This window comes from Pezoporus flaviventris, unplaced genomic scaffold, assembly GCF_033815535.1.
Source record: "Pezoporus flaviventris isolate CSIRO_AGI_PZ_B2104156 unplaced genomic scaffold, CSIRO_AGI_Pfla_v1 ptg000007l, whole genome shotgun sequence".
NCBI lineage: Eukaryota > Metazoa > Chordata > Aves > Psittaciformes > Psittacidae > Pezoporus > Pezoporus flaviventris.
Genome location: NW_026892555.1, coordinates 51,318,605 through 51,334,627, shown reverse-complemented (window position 1 = coordinate 51,334,627; position 16,023 = coordinate 51,318,605). Strand labels below are relative to the sequence as shown.

The window sequence follows — 16,023 nt, the reverse complement described above, 5'->3', positions numbered from 1 at the left end:
AAGGCTGGTTTTGCTGCAGTATTGCTTGGGCAGGGGTTGATGGCCCTGCGGAGGCTGAAATGGAGCCATAGGCAGGGTGAGAGGAACCCTGGGAAGCTGAAACTGGGCTGTAGGCAGGGACAGACAGTGCTGCAGCACCCCAGGTGTATGATGACTGATGTGCTGGTGTCAGTGCAGTGTGATAATATTTTCACAAAATTAATTGTTTTCATTGTATTTTTCTGTATCTCTGACTCTAAGCTAGAAGTTTGTTATGAAACCCTCTATGTTCATAGGCTTTTCTCATACCCATGTCTGTATTATGCTTGCCTTATGGTGTGGATGATTACTTATTTCTTTCCAGGCCTGTTCCCTGCCATCTTGAACCTGGCCAGCAATGCTCACATATCCACCAATGCTACCTGTGGGGAGAAGGGACCAGAGATGTTCTGCAAACTGGTGGAGCATGTCCCAGGACGGCCCTTGCGCAACGCCCAGTGCCGTGTCTGCGACCACCACAGTGCCAATCCCAAAGGCAAGTTTCATATATTTGGGCTTTGTTTGTTTGTTTGTTTGTTGTTTTGTTTTGTTTTTTTTTGGGTTTCTGTCATTCTTTTTGACCCTTACCTATTGTGTATTAGGGTCAAGTACTTTTTACTTTTAGCCTCTCTACTCTGTGAGTGAAACTACCTTTGAGCAAAGGGCTGACAAGTAGACTTGAACATCTTAATCACTGTTAAGCACTCCAGAGTCCAATGACAGCCTTTTTGTCAGGGAGTATTTTTCAATTTTTACTTGTTTATGACAGGAAGAAACTGTGCTCCCTGTGATATAAATGTGCTGGTTTGGCGAAAATGCACTGACATGTAGTTTCAAGAGATGTTAATTTTTTTTTTGCCTTAAAACAGAACAACACCCAATTTCCAGTGCAATCGATGGTACCAATAACTGGTGGCAAAGTCCAAGCATTCAGAATGGGAGGCAATACCACTGGGTCACTATCACCTTGGATTTAAGACAGGTGAGTAATATTTAGGTAAGCATCATTTATTGTATGTAGGATATAAGCCAATGCAATTGATTGCATTTTCCTGTGTTTAGATTATGGGTTATTTAGCAATTAATCATTTAGTAGCACATAGCTAAAGCTAACATGAACTGAGTTTAACTGAGTTGTCAATTACTGTTCTAGAGCATCTTGGAGATTTCATTCCTATCAGACTGGAGTAGAAGTGACTATGCTTGTAAGCATATAGGTCACAGTTTGTTGTAATTTGTGGCACACCAACAACTGTGTATGTGTGGATGGGAGTGCTTATACAGGCCTTCCTTCTGTCTTGGTAACCTTCTTCTACCTGACCTTACTGTATTTTCCCCAACATTCCTCTAATATTTTTTCCCCCCCACTTTTAATTTCATGCAGATTACTTGAAACTGTGTTATCAAAGGCTGATTTTCAAACAGCAAGCACTGTTTTCAGGGTACTGTCATAAGCACAGATTTTATATGTAAGGATGCATCTGTTTCTGTTTATTAACTTCTATCAATCTGTCACCTGATTGCTGTACAGTTTCTTAGTAAAAAAGAAAATGATTTGGTGTAGGACGTGGTAGAAACATTTGATGTTTACTGTAAGAAAACAGAACGACATACTTCCAAATACAAATTCTAGATCCGTAGGTATTGTAGCTCAGATACTGAGTTTCAGAGGAAGAGAGAAAGGTGACTTGAGGATTATTGTATTCACATCAGTTATCTTACAGTAGATCTCAAGTTAAACTCTTCTGTTTAAATTGACCAGTATTTTGCATATTTACATTAAATCTGTAAACCTAATAATGCAATGTAGTAGTCAGACTGAAGTGTAAAATATCAGAAAGTTCAATTGCAGGATCTCCAGAACCCTGGAAACACAAACTTTCCTCAGTTGAGAGATATTCTTCAGGACTAGAAAGTGAAGCATGCATAAAATGGGGCAAAGTTAGTGTTGTTGAAGGAAAAGTTGTTTTGTCAGTTTCTGTGCTTCTCTTCTGGCTGATTCTGATCACCATTTTGTTGGAAGATGCACTGGGAAGAAATGTTCTATGTTATATCTTCTATGAACTTTTGCTAACAATTGTTCTGAGTTGCTGTGGCTTATGTCTCTAAAAAGAGTGATTTCTGATCCTTGGGAAGCTGTAACTGTCTGGGCAGAATCTGTTTCCTCTTTTTGGCACTTTATGGCAAAGCTTGGAGAGATTCATCATTCCTAGGCAGGAGTCTGCTAAACTGGACAGAGCATTTGCTAATTTGTTAGTTTGTCTGTTAAATATGGAAGAATCAGAAGTCTGTCTCCTACCCTGCTCCAAGAAAAGACAAATTGATTTCTGAAGAACAGGTTTTTGGATTTTGCTTGTTGTTTTGCTTTGAACAGGTCTGTGCATTGACCTAAGCTGTTTGAAAATCAACAATCCATTATTAATATGGGGATGCTTCCAAACTCTGGAAGAAGCTTTGCTACTAAGAAATGCATACTTGAGTGTATAGTTGGTAACAAGCTTTTGCAAGATCTGTAGACCTTGCATGAAAGTTATTTTAAAGATTAAAACAGAAGTGTTAACTTTGATGTTTTAAAATAAAGCATAGGTTAAACAAGTGTCTAGTTTGCTCTTTAATTAGAAAGCAGAACTGTTAGGAAAATAATCACTGGGTATCTTTTTGTCAGTAACAGGAGGTTTGGATAGGACTTTCTTGTTGTTTGAAGATTTGCCTTTGTGTTTGGTTTGTAAATGGACAAACAGGAAGGAAAAATGAAGGAGGGGGGAATGCCTTAGTGTTTTTTCCTCATAGAACATTTTCTACTTTGGAAACAGACCAGCTGAACAGCCTTAACGCTGTTGATGTTTCACCAAATACGTATCTTCCCTCTCCTGACCCATGCTCAGTTTCACTAATTCGATTTGAAAAGTTTCCCCCAAGGGGCCTTTCTTCTGTGTTTTCCTTGGAGAGTTTGAGAGAGAGAAGGCATCTAAGGCTATGCAAACTGAATGTAAATTACTGCTCTGTGAGAAAGGATTTGGTTAATGGAGATCGCTTGAAGTCAATGAGTTATTAGAGCTGACTTGGTGTGCTTACTTTAAGCAAGTCAGCACAAGCAAAGAAAACACAAAAAGAAAACAGTTTGAAAAACCTTAGTGTTTTTAGTAACTGATTACTTCATAAATTTGCTTGAGAATGAGTTAAAATACTCTCTTAGGATCTTTAAAAGTATTCCTGAAAGTCAGTATCTGTATGTTGCGGTATATCTTTAGCATTGGTACTTTTTTATACATTTCAAGCTTTGAGCTTGCCAAATACTCTTGTCAAGTAATGTATCAGTGTCCTTTAACTTTCCTTACCACAGTATAGAATATGTTCTCACCCTTTTTTGATGTGAAGAATGACCATCTAGTCGTTATTTATGTTTTTTTAAGTAGAAGTTCTAGCAGTAAGAGGTATGGATTTTTTTCTTGAAATTGTTACCAATGTACAGTTTAGACATATAATCCAAGCAGTCAGGTTGGTAAATGCCCAACATAGCCTTGGCTGGCAGATATGAGGAAGATTCCTTGGTGAAAATTGGCTCCAATCCAGTTTATCCTAGGTGAAGTTCTGGCCACAGTCTGTGTCCTGTATTTGACTGCATTCATCTCTCTGCTCAGAGTTGAAGGGAGTAGGGGATATTCTTTTACCTAATAGTCTACTTTGCACTTAATTTATTTATTCTAAAACCATCTGGACTGAAGAGCAGTTCAATGCAATCTTATTAAGAAAAGAGGTCTGATAAAATCAGTATCAAAATTGCTGTTTAGATCTTTTTCCTTTGCAGAGTCTGTGCTATTTATAACTAATGCTAATCATTTTTTAAGGGTAGTCAGTGGGTACATCATGGTTTTTTAGCTCACATGGATCATAACAACTAGGTACATGTATTCTGACACTCTTTTCAGTTTTTCCAGGACCCAGATGTATGATAGTCTTGCCTGCCCTTCACCTTCCATTAAATGTATGGCAGAGGTCCAGAACTGGGGAAAGAGTGCTTTAGCAATGAAGTGTAATACTGATACCAAGATTTTGTTTATGACTTTGAGCTTCCTAGGCTGGCAATTCTACAGAAACAAAATTTTAGATAAACCGAGCATTTTTGCCTGGGTTTGATTCCTCTGGACAGCTAATTTGTGAAATTTCAATGAATTGAAATGAATGCTGCCTATTATAAGGGTCAGCAGCATTGCTTGGGCCAGCTGTAAAGTATTCCTCTGTCACACCATTAAATGAAGAACACTTTCCTCAGTTTTATGACCATGCATCAGCTATTTAAAGATATTCAAGGATATTTTGTATTAGGCATAGCAGAAAGGCACAAGTTTGTATATCACAAAGTTCTTGAATTATAAAGCAAGACCAGTTGTTCTTGAAAGACCCATAATATCAAGTTGAGAAAATACCCCCACTCCTGATTAATTCATAGATCATGAATATTTCATGAGTACTGGATTACCACTTGGGGGCTGATGCAACACCAATTTGTGGTTTCTGCTATTAAAGAGTAGAAAAGAATGTAAATATCATAATATGATTTGTACAGAGCTTTTATCTTGAAATCAGTTGGCAAGGAGTTTTTGCTGATGTAAAAAAATATTATTCTGTTGACTTCACTGGACCAATGCTAACTTATTGTATGTGGCAAGCTTCTTTAAAAGCTTTTTGTGGCTTCTTAAAACTGATGGTGCAAGATTCAGGGTGCTCATCTGTACATTCTTACAATGTAGTTCTTAAGTAAAATGAATTTTTCTTCTATTCCAAAACAACAGTTGCAAATAGTGAATCAATAATAAATAGAATGCAATTTAGCAGACTAGAAATTCTACTGGATTTAGTTTATTTTGCAGTTTTAACATCACATACTCCTCAGAGCAAAGTGTCACGAGGAATTGCTAGGCCTCACAGTCTCTGTTAAGACCCTGGAGCCATCTTTGTCCCTTAAGAAGGTATTTCTGTGAACAATGTAGGCTGATACTCAGAATATCATTGAGTTGTTTAGGGTAGAAAAGACCTTTGAGATCATCGAATCCAGCCATTTCCTTAGCATTGCTAAGTCCACCACTGAGCCATGTCCCTATGTGCCACTTCTACATATATTTTAAATACCTCCAGGGATGGTATCTCCGCCACTTCCCTGGGCAGCCTGTTCCAATACTTGACAACCCTTTTGGTGGAGAATTTTTTCCTAATATCAAATCTAAACCTCCCCTCGTGCAACTTGAGGCTGTTTCCTCTTGTGCTATTACTTGTTACTTGGGAGAAGAGACCAGCACCCACCTCACTGCAACCTCTTTTCACCTAGTTGTAGAGGCCCCGTCTCATGAAACTTGTTCTCTAGACCCTTCACTATCTTTGTTGGCCTTCTTTTGACACACTCTAGCACTTCAATCTCTTTCTTGTACTGAAGGGCCCAGAACTGAACACAGGATTTTAGGCGCAGCCTCAAGTACAGGCAGGTTATTACTTCCCTAGTCCACTTGGCCACCTGCTATTGGCCTTTTTGGCCACCTGGGCACACCACTGGCTCATGTTCAGCTGCTGTTGACCAGCACTGTCCAGGTCCTTTTCCTCCCTTCATGTAGACTTCTACTTTTTGAGAGTTTGCACAGATTAATTTTAGACTTTTTGGACTGTAAAACAAAATCTGAGAAAAAGAGGCTTTTCTGGTAACCAGGTTTGTATGTATTCACAGCACTGAACAGAATGGATTTTGCAGTTCCACTTAAAATGTGGAGTAATGATAGTTGTAATAAACATTTTCGCCACAAGACTTGTCATGCTATTTTGAAAAACACTTAGCTGTTTTTTAGATTCCCTTTCTGCGCTCATCTTTAAGGAAAGCTTTAGCTGAATTTATAAAACTTCAGGAGCCATTCTGCCAAGAGCCTTGCATTCCTCCAGGGTTGTTCATTTTTTGGTCTTCTGCATTACGTGGTTTACGTTATGACAGTATGATTTCAGTAAGGTATGCAGTAGGACACTAAAAGTGAACCTGAGGTCCTAAAATCATATCCTTCTCTCAGGTTTTTTTGAATGTCAGGTAAAGTTTGGATTTGAACTGGGATGTAGATTTGAAGTAGCAGTTGGTACCTCTGTTCTCAATAAGTTAAATACTTCTGAGATTCAGGGGGGGGATGTGTTTGGACTCATCTTTCCCTTTAATTTTTCACTTCTGAAGTCTGGGGCTCAAATACTCATAGCTATGAAAAGGCAGAATCTTCCCTTATTGTTGCCTGCATTTGTGTAAATTGAAAATTACAACTGGGAGTCTGTATCCAAAAAGACTACCAGGAAAACTGCTTAAGAGGGCATGTACCTGTGTGGGTTGTAGAGCACTGGCCATGCCCTTGGAAATGGGGCCACTGCTGGCTGAGTTTACAGTCTTGAGAATAACGTGCAAAATTTCCTGATGAATGGGCAGAAGGATTCATTCATAAATGTGCTTAAAGAACAATGAATTTGCTGTTGCTGGATCTGCATTCTGGGAAACAAGGTCGTTACAAAAGCTAAATAAAGCAGGAGTGACTTGCCATGGTGGTATTGCTACTGCAAAGAAGAGGTTCTTCAGTGCTAGTTTATTTGGCTGGTCTTTACAGTGAGGGCTGAAATGCCTGTAAAATGACGCTTTTAATCTATGGCTGCTTGGGAATTGGCTTTTGGCTGGTATCTGCTGTATGGCCACTGCTGGCTGAGTTTACAGTCTTGAGAATAATGTGCAAAATTTCCTGATGAATGGGCAGAAGGATTCGTTCATAAATGTGCTTAAAGAACAATGAACTTGCTGTTGCTGGATCTGCATTCAGGGAAACAAGGTCGTTACAAAAGCTAAATAAAGCAGGAGTGACTTGCTGTGTTGGTATTGCTACTGCAAAGAAGAGGTTCTTCAGTGCTAGTTTATTTGGCTGGCCTTTACAGTGAGGGCTGAAATGCCTGTAAAATGACTCTTTTAATCTATGGCTGCTTGGGAATTGGTAACTTGCTCAGGCTTGCCCTTTTTTACCCTTGTAGCTCAGTAAGGAAATGAGTTCTGGGAAGGCTATACAGTCAAAGTATACAAATCATTAGCTCTTGCCACACAGGTCAAGTTTGTCATGTGGCTGGTTGGTGGGCACTGGGAGTGGAAAATGGTAAGAAACTGCCTTTGGTGATGTTGAAACCTGAAAAACTTATAAAAGTAAAATATGTGAAGAAGTGCTCTAAGAATGTTGGAAAATCAACTTGCATTACATGGAATTCCTGGCTCAGATCCATTCAGGGTTGCAGAAGCTGTGGGATATGAGGTCTGCGAAACCCCTACCTGCTGACATTCCTTAAAACAACTTCATCTGCAAATACTAGGAACACCTTAATCCCTTCCACCAGTTTAATTCCCTTGCTAGGGAACAGAATCCCTGAGAATGTAACTCCTACTAATAGTTTTTCTTAGGATTTCTTGACTGCAGGAGCATTTATACAAAATCCTTTGATTTCTGTTTAACCTATATTACTTCAAGGACTGACTAATTTTCCTGGTGTTGCTGGTATTCATTATATTGTGAATTTACCTATGAAATATTTTTGGGAACCTGTGGGCTATCTGTGTAAATGGACAAGAGTCGAGAGGACTGGGGGAAAGGAGGGCAGTGGTTTGCTACATTTTGCATATGCAAATGTTTATGGAATCATTTGCTGATTTTGGAGTGTGTCTTTTGGGTTTATACTGGCAAATACCTTCATTTCAGCTGTTGATAAACTGTAGGAATGTGGGAAAAATCAATTCCTAGATGGTTTGAGTACCAAACATGGCTGTACTTTTTCTGGAAAAACATTGACTTGAAAAGATTTAACTTAGTGAGCTGTGCACTGAATATGTGCACAGTTGCTGTGAAAGTTTTTGTCTTTAACTGGCTTTTCTCTTCACCCCCACTCAAGCAAATTGATATTTAAAATAAATTTAACCTGCATAATCTTGTGAATATCTTTTATTTCTGTAGCAGTGGCTGCAGTTAGTTTCTGATGAAGCATAGCTCATTGTTACTAGTTGGAACTGGATTTAAAACTAGCTACATCAGCTGCAGACTATAATGGGTCTTGAAAAATCTCACTGTAATCAAAAGTTGATCATTTGTTGCTCAGCCGACTGTGTAATAAGTAGGGAAGTAGTTTAATTGATGACAGCAAGCAGAGAGGAAAAGTAAATAAATAAAAGACATCATAGAAGAGTTTTTCAGGAAAATTTTCTACCGTAGCACTGAAAAAAAAAAATGGGTCTCCAGTCTTGCATCTTTTATGCAGTTGAGAGAAATGATTGACTTCAAAGGAGCTCAGCCAAAGAAAGTTTCCTAGTTTTAATAGTTTTTGGGAGTTCTCTGCTGTGATGGAGAAAATACCCATACAAGTGGCTTGTGTCACATACAAGTGTCTTCAGGTTAAAAGTACCAAAATGATAGTATGACTCAGAGTGAAACAAGCATATAACTCAATTGCCACTGACTGAATCAATGAATATATGTAAGGAACACTGTTGCTTGACTTGGAGTCTGCCCGAGTTCTCTTCTTTTCCCTTTGAAAGCATCTACTTCAGATTTTTTTTTTTTAGTTGGAGCTTGTTGGCATGATGCAAGTTTTATGTAAAAGACACTCTTTTCATGGCAGCTGGATTATCATTCTTGGTATTCACTTAACTTTGAAATTTTAAGATTGTGCTGGACAGCAGAGGATTCGCAGACCTCAGAGAAATTTTATTTCTAAGACTGTGAGGCTGTGACTAAACAGTGAGCAGACTTCTCTTTTTTTTTCTTTTACTCATTTGAAGGTAAGTATCACCATTTTTTTTTCCTTCTCATGTCTGCAAGATCTCCTAAGCAAATCCTTCTTCACTTAAAGAATGTTTTGTTTCAAAAGTAGTTTCCTGAATTGCACACACAATGCAGTTACTACTTACCTCTGTGTGTTTATTTCTTCGACAAAATCAAAATCTGCTCTTATGTGGCAAGTGCTGTTCTTGCTCTTGTTTTAATCAGTATTGCAAAAAGTAAGAAAACTAAAAAAATTTAAATTTAAAATGTCTCAAATTGCTGATTGTGGCCAAATTGGAGCTCAACATAGTATTAATACTGCACATGCACACAGGAGTTACAATTATACCAGCTGACCAGGCAGTCTGCTCAACGGTGGGAATACATACCTCTGAGATGGTTGAATAATACAGCATTTTTCATTCATGTAAATATGGCTTGATACTATAATGTACATAAGACATTAAACTCCTCAAATAGAAGTCTTAAAAGTTTGCAAAGACAGCCTTTTTAAATGAGGCGATGTAGCAGGTACTGGGTAAAGAAGAAGATACAGCTTTGCAGTAAGTGCACTTCAGTGTGAGTGTCTAATGTTGTGGCTGGCTGAGGGCCAGTGTGGGTTATCTGTCTGCCATGACAAGGTCATTTAAAAGGTGATATAAACATAATTACTGCTCTGGCTACTCACAGGAGTGCTGAACAGTGCTGTTCACTTTGGATTCAGGATTGTTAAAAAAGTAGTCAATGCCTATATAGCTTAGCAAGTACACATCTTAAAGAAGCTACTATTCTTAAATAAGATTATCATGCTTATATTTGTCACATTAATCTTATTTGTCTCTGCATGTTTTCAGCAGTGTCTGTAAATAGTCTCCTGCTTAAATAACTAACACAAAGTGAAAATGGAATGCACAGAGAGCTTTAATATAGGATGTAAAAAGCTTATCAGAAATGCTGTTGCTGAGAGGATTAAACTCCCAGCTGAAATCTGAAACAAAGAGTTGTTTGGGTTGCAGCTGTTCTGAAAATAAAAAAAAAAACAACAACAACCTAGTTCTCTGAAGCCCTCAGTGGTGCAGTGAAGCTAAATAGCAATTTCCCATAGAAAGAATGTTATACCCAAGTAGTGCTGAAACATGCAGTGTACATGCAGATTTCAGCTATTGCACAGAATATTGTATGAAATACATTGTCTTTTTTAGTCACATAAACAAATGTTTTGGTGTAACGTTCACAGTTTGGGCAAAAAATGATAGATGTTTCTGTTAATAAAAGATTAGACTGGATTTATGTCAAAACTTTGTGCAAAAAATTTATTCAGTCACTGCACCAAATTTTACCTACTTCCAGGCAAAATATATACTGCTTTTAAAATTAGAATTTATTACCCACTTGGCTTCCAGCAGTCTTCTGCAGCATAATGAAGTGTTAAAATTTCCTTCTTGCATTTTTTTAGGTCTTTCAAGTTGCATATGTCATTATCAAAGCTGCTAATGCTCCACGACCTGGAAACTGGATTTTGGAACGCTCCGTAGATGGCACAGAGTTCAGACCATGGCAGTACTATGCAATTAGTGATACTGAATGTTTAACTCGTTATAATATTACACCAAGAATTGGGCCGCCAACTTATAAGAGAGATGATGAAGTGATCTGCACCTCCTATTACTCCAGACTAGTTCCTCTGGAACATGGAGAGGTATGTTTGGTTTTGAGCTTGCTATTTGTGAGTAAGAACATGGACTGATAGCAGTTTGAAGGCATTTGGGTTACAGCTACTGAGTTCATTGCCTTCAGCACTACCAGATAATCTGTTTTCCTTCTTTAATGATACTGTCTTTACACCATATACCAGTATAGCAAACTTTTAAATGTCGGGATGAAACATGTCTCTGTGTATTCCCATTACTAAACATTTTTGTTCTCCCCAGATGATTTGATGATAGCTATTAGCTGTGAATTATTAGTTGCTTTATCCTGAAAGACTGTAACAGAAGTTCTATGTTTTGTCAGGTTTTTCATTTAATAAAGAAAACCCCTGTGTTAGGAGCACCTGGTTGTGTGAGATAAAGCTGCAGACACTGTTGAAGTGCTTGGCACAGCTGGAACTCCTAAACAAGTGTTGGCATTGTTTCAGGGATGTAGCATAATTAAAAGAGCTATGGGTTTTGCAACCTCGCTGTTGATTGTTCTTGCTTTTAGCAAACTATTCATTGTACTTGTGTAATTTATTACATAGTGTCAGCCACATAATGAAATGATACATTAAACCCAGCGGTTACTCCATTGTGTATGCTTTAATGTAAGGCCATGATAATAAATGCAGTGTTATCCCATGGAGAATGCTAGTAACTCTTAGCATAACAGAAGCAAATATGTTTTGATTTCTTGGTTAAAAAAAGAATGCAGCTAAGGGCTAAAGTGTGTCAAACTTTCACATAAACTTAAAACGGTGTTTCAGCAAGAAAAAAAAAACCACAAAGAAATTTGGTTACATCAAGTCCCATTCACTTTAGTCAAATGTTTATTGCAATGATGTAAGCATATACCCCACAGATCAGAAGGATCTAAATGTCTAAATGTAGATGTCACTTACTAATAGCATTTTTTTGCCATATCAGACATTTTGTCAGTTTGGCTGCTAGATTTTTCACAGATTTGAAGAGGCATAGCTGCTCTACTGTAAGCTCTGCTGTCTACGTCATTTATACTGCTTGGAGATCTGCTTCTAGAAATCCATGTAATGAAGTCAGTGCTCATGATGAATTCCAAGTTGTTTGGAAATGGTCTCAAATTATGGAGGACAAGTAAGCCAAAAACATAGTGCAAATATATCCATGTATGTAAGCCATATGTAAGCAATATATTAGAGTGCAGCAGTGTACATGGAGAAAAAGTATTTTTCTTCCTTAGTGTCTTAGTTCCTATACTAACGGTTTCTTCCTTTTCCTGCTGGGAAAGATTCCTTTTTTGTCTCTATAGAATTATAGTGCAATATTACAGAATTTATCCTGATCAAGCCAGTAGATAACTTTGGAGTTAAAATGTAAATAATGTTTCATATTTCATCATTTGAAGGCACTACTCATGAGTAGAGAGAGTATATTACCAGAGAATTAGAGGTTTAGTTAGGCAAGACTATGGAAAATGCAATGGCATATGTCACAGAGGAGGTTAGGCCAGCTGGTTTTAAGAGGCCTTTCTGGATCTTTAAATCTCTAGAGTCTAAGTGATAAAGAGGAAACACAACATGCTAGAACTCCCAGTGCCATGGTTAGGTCGTCCTTTTTTTGTTGTAAAAATAGCACTGAGCCCAGAAAATTCCACATCTGTAGTTAAGGTTTAATAAGAGTAGGATGTGGTGCTCTGTAATAAAGTTGCATTTGTCTATAGTGAGTGTATATATATATATATATAAAAAATATTTTTCCAGTAGAAGTAGTGTGGTGATACTTGAATATTTGGCCAGCTATTCTGTCTTGTATTCCCATCAGAATACGACTTCTGAATGAGTGTTTTGCACCTGGTATGCCTAGAGAGAACAGATTGAAATGGGGTGGGCATGTTCAATCTTCAGTTGTATAAAACATGGGTACAAGGAAGAATAATCTCTTCTGAATGTCTGATGGGATGGAAGAAGTGGTCTGAAATTGCAACAAGGAAAACATTGTTTAGAGGTCAGGAGATTTTTGGCAATAAAGCCAGAAAGGCCTGGAACAGATTGCCTTGGAGGATTGTAGAGTCGCCACCAACAGTGGTCTTCAAGAACATATTGGTCAAACATCTAACAAAAGCCTACTAAATTCTGCTTTAAAGTAGGAAATGGACTAGAAGAATTCCCTGTGTTTTTATGGGAGCTGAGTATTACATAAGGTGGCATTAATTTGTAGGTTCAGACCTGGAAAAAGTGTCTCATAACTATTATTCTGCAGTTGGAAAATTGGTGATGGGTAGTTTCTGAGTGGACCATTAGAAAAGTGACATTCTTTGTACACAATATAGACTACTTTGAACACAATATTAGAATATTTAGAAGGAATAATAATAGCCCATAAATGGCAAAATTACAATGTTGGGAGTGTGCACGCTGTTACTACTCTCTGTATGTCTTTGAAATACCACTATTACTGTCTCGGAAGCCCCTAGCTCCACTACAAAATTAAGATTTAAAATAATAACAAAATTATGTAATATTTAGAAACATTTTCAGAGGAACAATTTGACAGTACTGGACAGAGTTGAAACTATAAAGAGTAGCATATGAGACAAAATTACTCTTCATAACTGAAGATACGTCATGCAGTCTAAAACATAGCTGGCAAGCCGAAAGCATGATTCCTTATTTGCTGTGATACCGAGTGAACTGTTAAACATTTGCGTGAAGCCTTTATGTTCTTATTTTTCAGTTTCTTCCATTAAACAGTGCAGGAGCTGCATGGTCATATGACACTAAATCCTTGTGTGCTCTGAAGTTGCTTTGGGGAGAAGGAAGGAGCTGTTGCCAGAATAAGTTGTGCAAATCGATACCAGAAGCCATCACAGTGGGGCGAGTTAGGATTGTGGGAGAAACATGGAGGCCAGATGGGCTGGTTTGTGATGGCAACACTTTGCTTTCAGTTCTGTGTTGTGTTTTCCCACTGTGCGCTCATATCACTTGTGTAGTCCTTGCTGATTGGGCAGCCCTGTCCCCATAAAGCAGAAGATTAATGACCCAGATTGGGCATGTGCACCTTACCGGGTTTTGTGATGCGATCTTTACAAATTGCAGAGGAGAAATCTGTAAAGACAAAACTGTGCTTATGACCAGAGTTACATGTTCCATCTCAATAAGGAAGAGAAAGGAAACCCACGGACTAGTTTTTACCTTTATGCTATCTCCATGAAAGTCTGGGAGATTTGAGGCTGTGACCAGCTGTGAGTGATGGTTTCAGAACTCTGTGAGTCAGGAAGCGGGATTTCTACCTTCAAGTAGAGGGTGGGGAAAAGAAAGAATTCCAGGTAGTTTAACATCACACCATCCTGAGTTGCTAGAAAACAAGCTTACATTCTGTGTTTTTAATTCTCACACTAAGATGTTTATTGTTGCAGTTATGTTTATGATTGAGCCAGTCTCTCTTTCTAGATTCACACGTCACTGATCAACGGTAGGCCTAGTGCTGATGATCCTTCACAGAAGCTTTTGGAGTTTACTTCTGCACGATACATTCGCCTTCGACTGCAGCGCATTCGAACTCTTAATGCTGATCTCATGACTCTCAGCCATAATGATCCTAAAGAACTAGACCCCATTGTTACCAGAAGGGTAAGCTGATTCTTCATAAATGGTATTCAGTATGACTTGATGGGAAAGCCTTTTCTGATCTATTTAAGCTGGAGACAGTACTTGAGCCTTGACATTCACAGAGCTGTTTTGATAGGTTATTAAATAATTCTTGCCTTCCCTTTGACATTATTGACAACAATACTTCGTCAGAAACAACTTTGGAAATATGCTTTTTAGAGGTAGTTTTTTATTTGTTTGCTTTTTGGTTTATTTGCTTGTGTATCTGATTTATGCTAGGAACATTTTTATAATGCTTTATCATTAAAATAAAAAATCAGTTTGGCTGATGGAAATGTCACTTGAGGTTGCTTTTGATGCAACTGCAGTATCTTTTCTTCTTCAATTGTGTTTAGTTTCTTGTACCTAGTTTTGTAAAAGGGCTGATGCAACTCTTTTCTAAGTGTTCAGCAGCACCTTTATTTTGTGTTACATTTAGGTATTTATTTCTGTCTGTAGCGTTTGGTTAGCATTGGTCTCATTCAACTTCAAGCTGAACACAGCTGCTGTGAGCCATACACTGTGAGTTTTAAGAAAACAGACATAAAAGCCGATGAAGCAGGGAATTCAGTGAGAAAAACAGTTCTGCTTTTGTCATCCTACTTTTCTCAGCCTCGACCTTCTCTCCTCTTCTGCGAAGACTTAACAATTCATGATAAGTCCCTGAGTGTTTTTTGCAATTCAAGCCCATAACATGAAAAAAAAAACACCGTAAAATACTAGACATAATAAAAAATTTAAAAGCATAAAAAATTAAGTGTGAAATCAAAGAAGCTAGTTTGCTCCAGCTTCAAGATCCTTCAAAGAAATAACAGTCCAGGAGTCAGCATGTATGACCGCCCAAGGCTGCCTTCCTGAAGCAGACGACTGTAGGGTTGTTAGGTCTGGGAGTCCTGAACTCTTTTCTTAGAAGTATCCTCAAAAAGTGTTTCTTTTTCATTCCCTGGGAGTACATGCTTCCCAGGATATAAACTGGCCAATCATGCTGATACTGCAGCTGTAACTGAACCCAGATGGTCATTTCCTGCCTCTTCTTTGCCTTGAAAATTAAATCCTTTCCTTATGTATGTTGCTTTTGCTCACCACCTGGCAATATTAATGGACTGTACTCTGCTGTATCACCGATTTTTAAGCTAAGAATTTGGATAGAATAATACACTGTCTACACACTAGTAGCAAAGAGCTGGTCAGGAAGTGAGTGCACAGACTGGTTTTAAGGGAAGTCAAAGTTCCCATTTTAAGAAAGCATACTGTTACTCCACAGATTAAATTAAAATACCGCAACTTGTTATGCTTTGTGGCTTCTTAGAGGGTAAAAAAGGTTGGGTTTTTTTACAAGTAAACTTTTGCTGAGGTTACATTTGGTGGTCTTTCCTGAAGCTGAGGAATTGTGCATGCTTATTTAAAGTTAAAAGTCAGTTAATATTTTGTACCAATGAGGAAAAATAATGGTGTGTGGGGGGGATGAATCACAAAATGGCAGATTTCCAAAACTGGCAAAAATTCAAAACTTCTATAATTTTCAAGTATTTCTTTTATTTTTCAAGTTGCAAAATAGTTGAATGCTGGTATTTTATTTTCCAGAGTAAGATGGAAGATGCACATACAAATAAATGTCATTTATTCATCCCTTTTTCAACTTTGGGCTTTTTTTTTTTCTAGTACTACTATTCAATAAAGGACATCTCTGTTGGTGGTATGTGTATTTGTTATGGCCATGCTCGCAGCTGCCCCCTGGATGAAATCACAAAGGTATTCTATAATCTCATTAATTTATTTTCAGAAAACAACTTTTCCAATTTTTATAAAAAAAAGGACTTTGCTTAAGGGAACCGAGAAAGAGGAGGCTAAAAGAGATCTTACCATATGGTGTACACAAATTAT

General features: G+C 37.9%; 1 protein-coding gene across 1 annotated transcript in view; it reads left to right on the top strand.

The window, feature by feature from the left end:
• LAMA1 (laminin subunit alpha 1) overlaps positions 1–16,023 on the top strand; it is a 101,424-nt gene that overhangs the window by 20,190 nt on the left and 65,211 nt on the right. The window contains exons 2-6 of the mRNA XM_061448767.1: positions 344–514; positions 888–1,000; positions 10,276–10,518; positions 13,942–14,121; positions 15,802–15,891. Of these exons, the coding sequence (XP_061304751.1) occupies positions 344–514; positions 888–1,000; positions 10,276–10,518; positions 13,942–14,121; positions 15,802–15,891 (797 nt within the window). The remainder of the gene's footprint in view (positions 1–343; positions 515–887; positions 1,001–10,275; positions 10,519–13,941; positions 14,122–15,801; positions 15,892–16,023) is intronic.